Source organism: Strigops habroptila, chromosome 2, assembly GCF_004027225.2.
Source record: "Strigops habroptila isolate Jane chromosome 2, bStrHab1.2.pri, whole genome shotgun sequence".
NCBI lineage: Eukaryota > Metazoa > Chordata > Aves > Psittaciformes > Psittacidae > Strigops > Strigops habroptila.
The window spans coordinates 34,946,396-34,963,073 of record NC_044278.2 but is presented as its reverse complement, the minus strand read 5'-3'; the positions used below and the strand labels follow the sequence as shown (position 1 = coordinate 34,963,073).

Genomic DNA, 16,678 nt, shown 5'->3' with positions numbered 1-16,678 from the left:
TGTAGGCTAGGAAGTCCATCGCCCTTCCATCGGCAAGTCAGGGATCCAGAGAACTCTTGCAGGTGCAGACATCTGCAATGTAGACATCTGAAGGCAATGGACCTAAGTCTCACCCATAAGCCTCATGCTAACTTAGAGGAGGCTTTCTTCCCTCTTGCACCACAGCAGCTCTGCAAAAGATCTTCCTCCTGTCTTCCAAGGCAATGCCATTCTTCTGACAAGTTTGCGTTTGAAAGTGGAGCTCTGTCAAGTACTGTTAGGTGATATAACGAATATTTGCTGCTACAGATCATCCCACAATGCTGCTTGCCAGGAATCTGCATCAGATTTCGAAGAAGTTTGTGAATTGGCTCCTTTATTTCTCTTTGTTCATAGTCCTTAATGTGAAACTAGCCTGGCAAAACAGGACACCAAAGAGGACAGATGGCTAGGGTGAAAGACAGGTGAGGATAGCTAGTTTATTTGTGTGTAATACATACCAGAAGAAACTTCCAGATGATTCAGAAATGACCAGCTGTGCAGAGAAAGAGTTTCTATAATCAATGTAAACCTTAATATATTATATTTATTTCCTTCCTTATCTTGGTTATGCTCCCTCGGTGGTTTTAACTTTGCTGGAAACTGGTAGGGAACATGGATTTCCCTCCCACCTCCTTATCTGGCTTGTTTGACCATTGTCTAAAGCACCATCATTGCCTAAAGCATTCAACAAACAACGAGAAATTAATTCAGAGCAAACAGTAATTTTAAAAAGCCTTCTTTCTCTCTTCTTTGAGAGAAAGATAGCTTTCTCTCAAATTTTATCTATACTTCCCTCTAAAACCAATAAATAATTTTTAAAATCTGACTGACCTCAGACTGTGGTATTTTTTCCTCCTGATATTGTAACTTCTTCAAAACTTGCTGCCATTTGTCTTTCTCACCATACTGGGGCTTGCTGGCTAAGCCACCTCAAAGAGGAAGAAATGCTGCAAGTAGATAATGCTACAGATAAATTACAGAGGGCACAGGACATTAAGGAACTAATGTTTCCCTCCATATCACTGAATAACCTACATATGACTACAAGATGTTAAAAACTGGAAAATTCTTCTAATGATTAGTTCCACGTCTCAAACCATGGGAACACATAGAGGGGTTCAGCAAGCAAGAGACCAGTGAATTATTATTAGTGATATATAGACTGCTGTTGTCTGAATGCTGTCAAGTGACTGAAAACATCCAGTATTTTGGTTAGTGCGGAATTAGGATCCCTGCAGTTTTCCCACAGAAAGTTCGCCTTTGGGAGGCAGAAATGTCTCCAGGGCTAAAAGGACAAGACAAAGGGAGCAGACATAGAAGTCAACTGCGCCCAAACTTTTTCTGTGAAGAGCTTTCCTGCCATGAAATAGGATCAACTCACATCAGCACAAGGGACAAATGAAGACAGAAGACTTCGACATCTTTTTGTTTATATAGATGAACATCTGTCTGACATTGGTACAAATGCCTCTGTCTAGAAAAATACAGCAGATGCCTGTGTGACATGCAGGACACAGAAAATAGTGCTTGGTAAGGAACTTCATTTTTGTCCACAGATTGTCTATGGCTGTTTGTGGCTCCCATGTCTGAGAGAGCCCAGCTGCTGGTGACCAGAGCAGGCATGCTGAACTGGACAGGAGCAGAAGCTGATGTGAGACTGTGAGCTAACCAGTGTATCACCTGGATCCGAGGACTGGTCCTCTTTGCTGTTTGCAACCAGTCATTTGCTTGCAGCAGCAGTTATTCCAGAGAACTTGAAGCCTCTTATTCTCGAATGCCAAGTTGAGGAAATAAAAATTAACACTGAACATGCAGCAGACCCCAGCAGTGAGAAGGGGAGCCAGTACAGTAATGTGAATCTCTTCACTCCTGCTATGGACAGCACAGATAGTTGTGGAAAGAAGATATCTTTGGCTTCCCTACAGAGATCAAGAGCTGAGATTAATGGCAAATGGGAGGGCTGTCTTCCCCTTTATGCCATGCATGCTTTAAACCTGTGGCCTCCTGCCATCTTGAAACATAATCTTCTGGTATTGTCTTCATTCAGGCCCCTCATCCACAATGTGAAAAGAGAGAAGAAGCTGGTGGCAGGATTAGAGGAGAGGTTGAAATATTCTGGGCAGCATATGCTGTAAGTCACATTATACAGAGTATTGTTGGACTGCTCATTGGCTAGGGCTTTCCCTTCTGGAAGCACTGCTGCTTGTAAAAAGGCAAACCTGGTGAAAAGTGTTTGTAACACATCAGACCACAGCATACGACACACTGTACGTACAGTGACAAGCACTGAAAATATTTTTCAGGCCCTGACTGCCCTGCTCCTAGGTGATCCTTTCGTGCTCGTCAGGGTTATGCAAGATGCATGGGAAAAGAGGAGAAAGAGAAATGAGAATAATTCTTCAAAAGGGTATTAATAAACATCCTAAAATTACTGTCACCAGATGACCCATCTCAACCTTAAAACAGAGTACCTTAGTGTTGGAAGGCTGTTTGGGACCCTCGTTGTTTCAGAAGTCAGAAACCACATTTTTTTGTCCAGTTTAAATTTATTCATGGCAAATCATACCCCTTTGTTCTTAGACTACCAACATTCTTAACTGAAAGAGATTATTTTCCTTGCCTGACTACAATGTATTTACAGAGAATAGTCATATTCTCTCTAAGACTTAATTTTATTTCACCAAATAAGCCAAGCTTCTTTAGTCTCCTTTCTTATCTCCACTCTCTCGGTCACCTTTCTAGTTCTTCTTGGCACTGGTTCCAGTTTGCAATCGCTTTTCTGGACCATGACCAGACCAGACCAGACCAGATCATGACTGACCAGACCTAAACACAGGGTTCCACATGACACATGAAATTATATTTCTTGTACTATTTTTCTTTTTTTCCTGAAAAGAGGCTCCTCTTCAACCTATACACATAAAGGAAAACAACCTAAAGTGAACTTCCCATCTCTAAAAGCTATTTGGGAAGTTCTAAATGTTCAATCTTTCTTGGAAATCCTTGGCTGTACAAGATTTCCACAACTGACACATATCCTTCTGAAGCCTAGTAAAAAATTACAAGGGCAACTGCATTCTTTTAAGGTGTCAAGCTCAGTCTTGGTGGCATGTTTTTCAGCTTTCCTTAAACTGTCTTCAAATGCAAGTTACTATAGTTTGGGCTCCTGACACTTAGCCCTATGGTCAGATATTTTTCCTGTCATGTAAGAAAACACTTCCCTCTTTTGGTTCAAAAAGCAGTGCATGGCCTTGTCTACAACTTGGAGCATCTTAGCAAGTTTTCACATGGGTTACCATTACATTCCCATTTTATTACAAACATCTTCCTAAGTAGCAGCAACACACAATTATGTCTTGCCTCAAGCCTTTATTTGCTAACAAAAAGGTTTAATAGCTGCAAAAAGCTTCATATTTTGCCATATAGACGGAAAATAATTTCTTCTCAGGGGCTGGGAAGGCTAGAGAGAAGACATACTATTAAAAATTTCATTTATACTATCACTCAAAAGTGCAGCAAGTTATTTCTAAATGGAATCATAATTCTAAAAGGGATCTTCGTGTTTCCAAAAAGATACAGATTTATTGAATAAAGTTATGGTTTGAACTATTGTCTTTCCCTCAGTTTGGGGATTTAGATATGTTGAATTCTCATCCTTCTAAACCAAGCACTTCCTCCCCAAATTGTAATTTCAGATTACAGAAAGCACAGGATTTTCAATCTACTGATGCGTAAATTTTCCAGCCACTGGCTCACACCTCTTCCCCTGCCCCTGCGGAATAGCCATGGATGAGTCAGCTAACCCGCTTCACCTCAGCTCTTCCATTTTTTAAACTTTTCTCTCAAAAGCATGCAGTAAATTCAGATCTAATCATGGCTTTGAGCTGGCATAAGCTCAGAAAGATACAAAAATGCTAAAGAGGGACTCCATTTAGTCACTGCGAATTTTGAGCAAAGAGAAAGGCATCGATTAATTTTCAAAGGGCAAGTGCAGTGCTACTGCAAGAAAGCTGCATGCTAAAATTGTACAGAAGGACCGTCTCTTCATGCATGTCTCACCAAGTAAACTTTGGTGGCTGTTCATCTGAGTCACATTTAAAACAAAAAGCAAGAACTGATAGTTTCCGTGCCATGCCTGCAAACTTTTACATTTGAAGGCTATAATTATCTCTGATACCAGAGCAACTTTATACTGTGCTAAAAACCTTGCTAGTATTTCCTCCATAAAATAACAATCATTAACACGAACCATACTTAAGCATCACCACAGGAATACAGCAAAAAGACATATATAAGAGACAAAAGATAGAGCAAAGGAGGAAATTTGAATGGAGTAACCTTATTGTGCTGATACACTCTGACCTAATATTTTAAGAGGTCATCCAACAACCTCTGTTTGCACAACAAAGCAGGGTCAGACAGACTTTCTCAATATTTCTCAATACTTGTAAATTCTCCATAAAACCAGGCACAAAAATGAGAGGATACAGTTTTAATTATGCTTGTATAAGTATGAAAGAGTACTGTTGATTTAGAAGGAGTTACAAAACCACATAAAGTATACATCTCTGTTGGAATAAGAAATTAAATGCAATAAAACCTATATATGAATCTTTTCAGTATCTGTCTAAGTTTTGGAGCTGAAACACTAATCCAAAAGCACTGCCTTGCACAGATCGGATTATTCTTCCTTGCCAAACAGATCATCCAGAAAAGGTAAGTATTTGATCTCTTTCAAACGAAAGATTGGTGGTTGTCGGGTCCAGTCATCTTCATTCTGAAATTAGTAACCCAGACAGTAACTTAGAATACAATATTGAAAACAAGAATAATTAAAAGCTGGTCAACATAAGATTGAATGAACTGCTTCATTTCCATATAATAAATCTTTGAAAAAGTGAATCTTTATGTAACACATCCTCTTAAAAGATTACTACATGCACATTTTTATCAATCTTGGAGAATATTTTATTTAAAATATTTTCTCTTATTAGCCCTTCTGCAGGTATTTTCAAATTAAATAATGCTGTATTTTCTTCACTGAGGCATTTATACTTCAAAGTATTGGAAGTCATCTATGTCTCAACACCAAAACTCATACAAAATAATGAGATAAAGGGAAAGAAGACAAAAGTCTGCTAAACAAGCACAACCCTGTCGTTGAAATCTGTCAAATACAGCCACTGCAGCCCCAAAATGTTGCTGTTAATTCATGGTAAGTCATGAACAGAACGACAATTGGATTCCAAAGTAAAACAAGATCTAAATCCCTTCCTTTCTCTGATTTTTCTATTTCCTATTATCTCTTCATTATAATACTCTTGAACCGTGCCAAAGACAGAAGAGGTATTGCAGATAAACAAAATAATAGCCAGTAAAACTCAGTAAACTACACTGGCACCAATTTGGATACTTAATTAAAAACAGTGCTGTATGTCAGTGTGACAGTTACAGCAAGGCTTTGGAGCAGATGAGGAACTGATTATCCCAGCATGATGATGACTGGTGATAATTTCTATGGATGCTCTTTCTTTCTTTTTTATTTTGGCTGTAATCTTCCTCCCATAACTCCAAGCACCATTGTCAACAGGGGCTCTTAGACATCAGCCCATCCACTGGCTGTCCTCCAAGCAAAGATAACGTCTTCTTCACACCCAAACAAAACCTCATCTCTTATGCTGACCAAGACATACGTTTCACCACAAATGTCCACTTCAACCTCCTGCTTGTTTCACAAGAACATTTTCCTCCACATCTTCACCTCATGAAGGCTGCCTCTTGGTTCTACCACCACCTGTACCCCACCTTCAACTTGTAGGAGCTGTCGCTTTCCCTCACCTCCCAGAAATCGGGTCATGTTCAATGACTAGATAAGCTGTCCTGTGAGGGTTAAAAAAAGCAAGTCAAACAAGTTCAACAGCTTTTTCGTAGACAGCTTAGCACCATCTTCAAGGCAAAAAATCTCTGGGCACAGGCTCCAACCTTCTTTCTGTTTCTGTGATACTGAGGCTCAGGAGGCCTCTTATCCTAACACAATCTCCTGAGAGCAGTCACTACTTAAACACTGAGTTATAATTTAAGCACAGAATTCTTCTGTAAAAACAAAGAATACTCACTGAACAAAACCTAACACACACTTTGAACCACAGGACTGCTGTATAAAACATGTGGAAGAGCTTTGATTTTATCTGTACAAGATGGAAAAATTCTTCTCAATGACAAAATGAAAAATAAACCACGATCGAATGCAGAGCAAACCAGCAGCTCGTTAGACATCGTCGGTTTGAGATGCTACAGAAGAAAGAGCTGGTAAGCCAAGTAAGAGAGGAGTTAGGTTAACAGCACAGTACTTGATGAATATTGTTTTAAACTGTGTCACTGGTAAACTTGAATTTAAAGGAATGCTATGTTTCTGAATACAATCAAACACATTCTGTACAAGCATAGCAACACATTGCCTAGGCCAGAACAGAAAAACTATGTGTTGGCAGAAGGGTTTTGGATTTATCCATTACAAAGTTTTTAAAAATCAGCATAATTGCCTTATGCACCATTTATTTTTAAATGTTCCATTCAGCACAAGATGGTAAGATCAGCTTCGTCTCTGCAGTTTGTTGATACCACATTTTTATTTACCCCAAGTAGCAGGCTGGTGGAGATCTACAAAGTTGATCCATCAATACTGCTCTTGCTGCACGCCTACCAGTGATGTGGTGCCTTATGTACAAGTTTCTATGGAGTTATAAAAAATACATAGCCATTTTCTGCTGTGTCAGCAGAGTTTAAAGTATTTCCTTACTGTCTCAGCAAGCAAACAGATCATTTGACATATGATGATGACATTTGTGGGTGAAGCAGTATTCATGCCAATTGTTCATGCATAAATACACCTGTTTCCCCTTCTTTTTTTTTTTTTTTTTTTTCTCCTGGAAAAATGTCACAGAGATGTGACATCTGTTAGGCACGGGGGTGTTACAGGTCTCCTCATCCCTGTTTGACTTCTCTGCATCATTCTAAACCTCTCGGAAAAAAAATAATTACTTAAAGAAAAAAGGCACAAACACACAAATACAAAAACTGTTGTGGTCTCCACTGGATAAAGCACTCATGTTAAAGTTGGCAAATTATATCAATGCACTGTACTGTTCCCTTGCTGAGATATACTGGTTTTACCCTGAGAAGTAAAAATTTACCTTTATTGTCTGGAAAACAGGGATTGGATTCTCTCTCCAGTTCAGCCCATCCACAAACTTTTTATATTCCACTTGCTTATTGTCATCTTCAAACCTAAGCAGAATATACACAAACTCAAGGTTAAAGGAAATTTTTAACAAAGTTGTATCATGTTATCTGCAGCATACTAATACATTACCTTTTGAATAACGATTTTTTACTCCTTTATTACCAAAACCTGGCAGGAGTACAGAAAGACACAAACTGTCAGGACTTCTATATCATGCATTCTATTCCATATTCTTACACCTTATTATTGTCTCTCATAGTAGAATTCAACTTCTTTATGGCTTATTATATTTCAACTAATTTCATTTTACTTTTGAAGCATTTCCCAAACTTTTCAAACACCGGGATCTCACAACTGGTGAGGAACTCAGAGGTGGGATGATCAGTGTATGATTCCGTTGTGCAGAAAAGAAACAGGTGCAACAACATGAGAGTGCTGTGCTATAAAACAACTGACTTATTTTATATGGCTTTTACAGTCATTTCCTGAAAATAAGCAGTCCTTCAAAAATGCTGTTTGCACACACCTTGGGATTAATTTACAATTGATAAACACAGCTCTCTATCCTATCAAATAATAGCCAGATTTAAAAATCACAAACCTTGTCATTCAGTAGTTGGTTTATGGCATTGTTCTTTATGTCTATGGAACAAATATATATTCGTGTTAGTTATGAAGGTCCTCTAAATCCATGAAGAAACATATGCTGGCAGCTGAGGTCTACAGGTACATGTGGAACACAGTACCTCCCTCCCTCGAGTTTCTAAAATTACTACCCTGCACTAATAAACCCCATGAGAGCAGATCTGTAAGCCACGTCATCCTTCTGCCATTGATATGGATGAAACAGCTTTGGAAGAAAAGTCCCTAGTTCAGCAAAACACTCTGGTGACTAAAGCACTCGGGAACCACTGTTATATCCATGGCATTAGTCAAATACTTGAAAGTATCCCCAAGCTAAAGGTACCATGCAAATCGTTCTTGAAATGAACAGCTTAACTGCTCTGCTACAAATACTGTACTAGCAGGTTCTGTGAATGACATCTGAATGACATCTGTCTCACCCAACACTAACAGATAAAAGGGACCTGGTTTAAGCATATAGGCAAACCCTGGAAATGTCTGTGCTGGGTTCCATGGAGAGACATACAACTAGAGAGATTTAATACCTATTTTCAGCAGGAAATACCAGGTTAAACAATTCTGCCCTGTAATCTGGTGAGACAAGGAGCAAGATCATCACCAGGAAACAAGTCTTTTAGAAAATCATTTTATCTTGTTCTTAGAGAAATAGCGCTGCACAAAGCATGGGCCTCAAAACCCTTCAATCACTGCAGAGGGTTCTGGTAAAAATTAAGCATGAAGGTACTTGAAGAGACAATTTACAACACAAACTTGGAAAACAATACCAGAGAAGAGGAGAAATAAATCTAGTGACAAAAATAAACTGCAATAAACTGCAGCTCATCCTCTCCTCCTCCTCCCCCACTCCCCACCTTTCATTTAATAGTCAGCAGGAGAGATAATAATAAAATACTCTGAGAGCCATAAACAGAGATGCTAGTGATAAACTGGAATGTTAAGTACAGTGAGTTATGCTGAAGATGAAAGCAAAGTCAGAAAAGAATGCTACTGATATTAGTATTAAAAAGGAGCCTGAAACTTTGCCATGAGAAACCCTCCTATAATAGCTTGCTTCTTTACAATAGCTCACACGCAAGTTAACATTTTCATAAAGCCTTACTTTTGGGGAATATATCCAATATATACAAAAATTACCATTCCGACTTCTAGGGGGTTCGTGTTTGTTTCGGGTTTTCTGCAAGTGGCAATTGGGAAAAGAAAGGAGTTTTGCACTAGAAGTAGCAAGATGATAAAAAAAGCTTATACCTCATGGAAAAATTATTTTGAATTTCAGAGCTATGATGACAATTAATTTTCTTTCGCCATAATATGTATTTATATTTTCCTCATTGTGAAAAGTCAAAAGATTAAGTCTACTGCCAAGATGCAGAGCTGTATAAGCAGGATATTTAAATAAAGAACAAGTGAAGGCGTGTAACTACTTAAACTTACGTTAAGGCAATGAAGTCAAGGAAAGCATTGCTTCTGCTTTTGGCAAACATTATAACAAGGAGAAAAGTCCTTTGATGTGACAGCACTGGCAAACTGAGATGACAACATGAGCATGAAGTTAACTATAATCAAAGATTTTAACATGGGCAGAGGAAATGGGATTCCCAAATCCCATATTTAAATAGCTACAGAAACCAGCTTAAAATATTACTCTAGAATTATCCATAAAGAAAGAAAAAAAAAAAATCTACTCTTTAGATCTCTTACCTTCTGTGACTTACTATATCAATCTACTAAAAGCACACACCTGCAATTTGGCACAGAGTATCCAGATGGACTGAGGAGGTGTTATCAATTTGTGCATTATTAGGACAAAGATGTCATACCTTTCGGTGGCTGGAGTAAATACGACTGAAACTGACAGTGCTCTTCAGGAAAGGAAATTAGATTTGTCTTCTTAAGAAGATGCAACAAAGATCTCCTGAAGCCATGGTTCTCTTCAGTTTTGCCCTATGACTTCACCAATGCGTGTGATGTCAGGCTATGAAATTACTCCCCATCCCTATTATAGTTTGCAGAGCTTTTTTTTTCCTCTTGACATTACAAAAATAATTTTACATTTCTGCATCTGAAAATATATCCATAATTAAATATTCCAGATATGTGAAAAATCTGGCTAAATTGCATTATGACCATTCCTGAGCATGCTTTGGTGAGTAAAGGTTAATTACAAATATTTTTAATTTCCCATCAAGAAATCTGTAGCCCAAGCATTTATGTGAAAAGCTAATATACATGCAGAGTTTTTTCTAATTCCCTGGTTTTGAATAACGTTTATTTAGAAGTTAGTCCAATAGCAATAGAGAAGAAGCATCATGCTGCTTTAACCTTAGAAAAAACGTTGGGATTCTTCAGCCTTTTTGATAGTCTTTCTGTAACACAGGTATACACCTAAACTGTCACAAACTGTTCATATGAAAAGATTTAAAACAGCAAGAATGGACAAGTTTACATGGCTGATCAGTATGCCTTAAGTAATGGCTACTGTCTTGTGTATATATTTATTCATGTCTTGAAAAACTATAAATTGAACTATGAGTTCCTCAGCACACTGAATAACAGAAATAATTTCTTTATAGAGATACAAATATTAATGCTGCACAGAGTCTTTTCATCACAAATGGCATAGTGAGCCGCAGGTGCCAAAGGATATGAGCACAAGACAGAGTGCAGGAGGAAGATTCTGTGACCATTTCTAATCTTGCTCCTGCTAAAAGGACACTTGCTATTGCAGGAAAAGAGGGTTTGCTTCCTGAAAGAAACAGGTCAGCCCTAAAAAAATATCATTACAGGTAGGCAACTAGGTAAAAAAATTATGACCCAGACACAAACCAGGGAAAAGCTGAGCAGGCAGGAGTGGCTTGGCCTGGCCTATTTGTGACTGGAGAGTCGGCATGACCATGTAGGAGGCTTATTATTATCAGGCACTGCTATCTGAGACACTATGGATTCACTTTTTCAAAACAACAAGCCCCCCTCCAGAATCCAACAGTCTCACCCTGGTACTGTGGAGAGATGAAGAACTACACAGCCACTTTTAATGGAAATTAAAAGACATACTTTTAAAAATAGAGACATACACTTAACAACTAAACTAATGGAGAACAATCAACATGTAATACTTGTAAACTTGTCATCTATTCTTTCTTCCCTCCATTTTTTCTTTCTTTATCTGCCAGCTGTTCCTCTCAGGAAGGACTGGATCTTTTTAAGTCCTCATTAGCATACATTTATCTTTGCAGTAAATAAAAATAACAGGAGAAAAACCAAACCAAAACAAACCAAAATTCATTACTTAAACACTTTAGCAACATTTCTTTATTAAACTGTAATTGTTCATTATGCCTACATAAATTTTAAGGAATTTTTATAATTACTACTGTAGTTTTCTAGCAGAAACAATTGCTACCATCTGCATTGCTTAATACATCGTATTGCCCAGTGATTAAAAATCTAAGTGAGAAAATGCTTATGGAGAAAGGAAATACTTTTTAATAAGCCAGCTCAAATAAACTGGAAAAATGGACACACCGTTGGGTACCTAAATCCTACTATTTCACCATCCCACAATTAAAAATATAAATTTACTCTCAACAGACAATACGAAGGGGCCTTAAGAAACCTCAGTATTTGTGCTAATTCTCCCTACTCTCTGGAAACTGAATGGTCTTTGGGTACAGTAAACAAAGGTTTGGGTCATCTGGGGGTGACCACAAAATCAGACAGTAACTTCTAGTCCCATCCCATGCTTTTAATAAGTGATAGATCACTGCAGTATAATTTACAAATGTAAATAATAAATTCTGTAAGAGTATTACCTTTCAAAATGGAACCATTAAGTCCTACAGAAAGTCTTTGCCACCTAATCTCAGATAGCAAAGCTGAATAAACACACAGCTTCAGTCTTCAACTATTATCTGATCACATTGTCTAGCATCATTTTAAAGCTGAATAGGGTCCAGCTAGTGCATTAGCTATATATACTGATTTTGTGGGAATCAATCCAACAACCTTTATTGTACCACTTTCTTCCTTCATAAATACAGATACGCAAGTAGGAATACCACCACCACTTCAATGGACACAAAATTACATGCTTCCTCATCCAAAAAAAAAAAAAAAAAACCAAAACAAAAAAACGACCAACCCAGGGAAAGGAAAGAATATTGTTGACAAACTTCCCACATTGAATTGCATACTCCCCAGGAGTGAGACTGTTCATTAACAGTAAACCCGCCTGTTTATGATTCTTCTATCTCAAAGAAAACTACAGGAAGCAAGAGGAAAGAAAAAGTCTAAATCTTATTCAGACAACTCTACTCTCCAATTTACAGATTACTTGGAAATTAATTCCTATTTAATAGACTTCAAAAAAATCTTTCCCTAACTGCAACCCCATGAAACAATAAACTTACCAAGCAGTGCCAACTGCACACATTATTAAGAATGCAACAGTCTTCCTTCTTACCTGCAGTGCAGTGACTCACCACATAAACTGCCATCTTTCAAAGCAGCTGATACTGTAACTTAGAACTGGCATTACACATAGCACTCTACCATAAGAAGTACTTCTCACACTGATTTCTGAGGCCTGTTTCACACCATTTACCTTTCTCATACAGAAATCTGCAATACAGGCTTGCCACAGCCACTTTAGAAACAAAAGAAAATGGGTGGTAATTTAGAAATCCAGCTCTTATACAGGCTGAGGCAATAACTGTCTCCTTCTCCGTCACCTACAAAAAAAAGCCAACAACAGCTGAATCCTAATTCAGCTGTCATGGGTACCTGGCTAAAGCTGAGTGAAATCCAGCCTTAGTCTCCTTCTTCTCTTCCAAGCTTATCTCTGATTTTTACTATAGTGTACTGGGCTTTTTCTTTTTAACTGCATACACTGACACTCTTCAGAAGAGAAGAGGTTCATCGCACAAAAGCTTTCTCTGGTATAAATTCACAAACAATAAACACATCTCTGGAGCCTATGATGTGTCATGGCTTGTCTGTTTTTCATCAGTACTGAATTAGTACATAAATCAAAGCCTCCAGTCCCTTCTCTGTGAATCTATTCAATTTCAGCCTTAATGAAATGGAAACTATGAGAACCCCTTGTGCAGTACAGGATGCCAATTGTCCTCCAACAATTTTTGTGTCGGGCAGCTTAGTGGGAGTTCTGAAAAATGAGGTTTTAGCATATCTGCTAAAATGCAGATATGCTTCTGATGACTAATGCTTGTTACCTAACTGCTAGCGTTGAACATCAAACAAATTGCCAAAGTTGTCTATCTGGCTACTGCAGGGAACTCTTCTGAAAGCTTTTGGTCTGAAAACAGGGCCTTTTGAAAAATAGCCCCTTACGCTTCTTAATGCAGTCTTGTTGATACTGATGTAAGTAGGAAGTCTTGCTTGCAGTACAAAGATGCTTTATTAAAACACATTCCATATTTCTGCCTGAGTAATTTCATTATTTGATGGTTAGTTTGCAATTCCTCCTGAAATCAAGCATTTAATTTAAGTATTTCCCACAGGGTAAAGAAGAGACCAATGAGCACGCATTTAAACCTGTTAACAGAAAATCTGGCCATGATAACTAAACTCAATGTGACGCAAGTGTTCAAAACAGCACAGGTTACTCTGAACTCCAGCCTTTAAAACCAGCGCGTTGAACACCAGATCTTTTCAATTCTACTCTCATTAATACAGCTAGCCAAGCAATTTGTCTTGAAACAATTAAATGTACCACGGAAAAATACCAAAACCATGGCAATGATCCTTTTCCTTTTTAAAAATTACAGTAATATATATTTCAGGTGAGATTAATAGGAGTAGCAAACCACTTTTATTTACTACTGATGCTGTCTACTTGATTCAAGTTCATTTCATTGTATTCATCTCAGTTTAACACTTAACGTTTGTTAAAACTCACATAATGTGCTTTCATAAGATTATTGTTTTTACCTTACATATACACAGGAACAACTAATGCAGGAGAAGTAACTTTCATTGATAAGGGAAAGTATCAGTAGCTGATTCCCATAAGACTAATTCCATAGAATTCTGGCAAAATCCAGATGATCTACCATTTCAGATAAAATAAAGAGAAGTTGCACCTCAGTTGATTATAAATATTCTATGAATAGGAAAGTCCACATTTGTATAGGGACAAAAATCAGCATCATGAGAAGATTAACATTATATAAATGATAAATTCTTAAGACCTGTGTCTCCAGCAGATATTTAGCATCGATTTGCACCCGTGCATGCAGGTCATACTACCTGCTTTTAACTTACATGGTCAATAAAGCTTGCAGATCATCATGAGCCAGTGGCAACTTAAAGGACTTGCAAATAGTCCTGCACATCTCATGGGGCAGCACTCCACTTCTACACAAATAGAAAGAGAAGGGAAGAAGAGTACACTAGGTATTTTCCAGATTTACTTCAAATGAATGTTGCTGTAAATAGGAAAACATGTAAAGAATATCAGGCTAAAGGTAAAGAAAAAAAGGTTTTACGAAATTTAAGCCAAGAAGCTTGAATTGAACATGGTGGCCTGTCTCTCCCATGCTGATGTCCTTAGTGATTCTCTGTGATTCTTTATCTATGCTACCAGGGTACAAAAAGGGCAAATGAGCCATACAAAGATTCAGCTACAAATCCATTTTTTTTTTCCCTTAAATGACAATTTTTCCTCTTTGTTTTAGAATACTGTGGTTTGCCTGTGAATGGGCACCTGACTATGTCACAGAATGCTCAGTACAGAATCTATAATAAAAAGTCCAGCAGCAAAATGAAAAAGGGACAAAAAGGATAGGCTTTTCTTTCTACTGTTAAATGCTGAGAGAGGTTTAACAAATAATATTCTTTGGCTGCAATATATAATTTGCTCAGCGACAAACAGAAAGGTAGGTCTACAAGCAGAGGTTCCCAAATAATAGCTTAGGATAAATAGAGGAAACTTACTTTTCACGGTCATTGTATAGAAGCACTGCAGTTAGTTGCTCGAAATTCTCAAACCTATTTTTCTTTAGTTGTTCTTGAGCCACTGCAAGGAGGTAGTGGACGTCCATTTCATATTCATCTTTCACACCGTAATAGCGCCCAAGAGTCATCATTTCATGGTCTGAAAACGCTCCATCAGTGATACTGACTATCAAATTTCTGTTCACAAAAACAACAGCCTACATTAGATTTAAGTAAATGAGTTAAAAACAGTTAAGAATCATTCAGTTTGGGGGGGGGCGGGGAGAAGGATTAAAGTGCACTCATTATATAATGCTGTATTCAGATTTTTAAAGAATGTATCTACTTAAATTTGAAATCCAGATCTCTTCTATAATGGAAATTACCTGAACTCTTAAACTTTCCAGGATGTCCACATTTCCTCAGTAGTTGGCTAAACATACAAAAATACATAATACTCATGACTGAAGCCTTTTTCCAGAGATACCATACTGGCATGGAATATTAGCAGAGATATTTTGGCATCACATTTATGCAACAAGACAGTGAATTAACAAAATTCTATCAACAAACATAATTTTTCACTTGCTTCCTCTCAGAGGCTTGTGTGGCCCTGTTCAAATGAAGATGTCCCTTTTTAAAATACAATTGTACATACACAGCTATTCAAAAAAGGATGCTAACCACTGCATAGTGCTTTCACTCAGCTACTGGTTTTCTTCGTATTAAGTAGATGAAAAAAAATCCTTTATTTGCAGTGTCAGGAGATAAATATAAGGAGAAGACAGGTTGTTGACAGTAGCAAACCTTGAGATTATGCAGACTCAATGACCAAAACTCAGTCACTTAATGAATATTATGATTTGTATTGTAGCAGCATTCAGAGATCCAGTCAAAACTGGAGCCTGCAGTAATACTACTGCAAATACAAATAAGAGGACAATACTGCCAGATAAGCCTGGCACCCTAAATGCTTGGGCTGGCAAAACTGAAAACATAAACACCATCCATCTGAATATTTCCACAGATTGGATTTCCATACACAGCCCAGATTTTTCCAGTGTCAGGATTCTAAAGGCCTTTTATTTTCTCAAGTCAGTCAGTTAACAATCAAGTCCCCAAAACCCCCAGATAAAATTGCTCTCTTATTTGGGAAATTAAGCACTACTTTTGTGATTGCTAGGGACTACTGAGTGAGACCCAAGATTCACAAACAGAATTACATCTAAACTCTTCCTGACAAAAAGAAACAAGCTGCAGCAATTGTTCCCACAGCTCAGTTATTTTCTGGTTTACTTTTTTTTGTTGTTGTTCTAGAAGAATAAGACAGATTGCAATCTGAATTTGATAGAGAAAGAAAATATAACCATTAAATGCTTAACAGAGCTGTTTCCAAAGCTGAATTGAAGATAGACATCTTTGTTAAATCCACATGGCTCTTTGTCTCAAACAGCAAACAGTCTTGCCAACAACTTATGAGACAAAGAAGCTTGGATAGGACCATATGATGCACAGGCATCTATGTTTTAGTTATTTTTCTCTTCTCTTTTTAACAAAGCTTTCAATAGTTTTAATGATAGCTTAGGGGATAGCTTCAGTGCACACCATGCATTTATTTCCTGGATGATGTGCCATAGATTTGGGTTCTGAAAGTAATTAAATTGCATAATTACAATTCTGCTTCACTACATTGTACTTACAGGTGTATTTTTAAATTCAGCTTTTAAAATCACTTAGGTAGAAAGGAAGAAATCTGAACAGCCAAATTCAGAGCATACTAAAGCTTTAGCTGTATTTAGGATAAGAGGATTATCATGC

At 37.6% G+C, this 16,678-nt stretch overlaps 1 protein-coding gene across 7 annotated transcripts in view; it reads right to left on the bottom strand.

The window, feature by feature from the left end:
* Window positions 1-4,498: 4,498 nt before the first annotated feature.
* EFHC2 (EF-hand domain containing 2) overlaps window positions 4,499-16,678 on the bottom strand; it is a 60,518-nt gene continuing 48,338 nt past the window's right edge. For 3 of the 7 annotated variants that reach the window (XM_030476377.1, XM_030476380.1, XM_030476379.1), the window contains exons 12-15: window positions 14,861-15,058; window positions 14,189-14,281; window positions 7,215-7,308; window positions 4,499-4,798 (exon numbers count right to left, since the gene is read on the bottom strand). In XM_030476377.1, the coding sequence (XP_030332237.1) occupies window positions 4,703-4,798; window positions 7,215-7,308; window positions 14,189-14,281; window positions 14,861-15,058 (481 nt within the window). In that variant the 3' untranslated portion in view covers window positions 4,499-4,702. The other 4 variants (XR_003990036.1, XR_003990037.1, XM_030476378.1 and 1 more) reach the window with 4 other exon arrangements.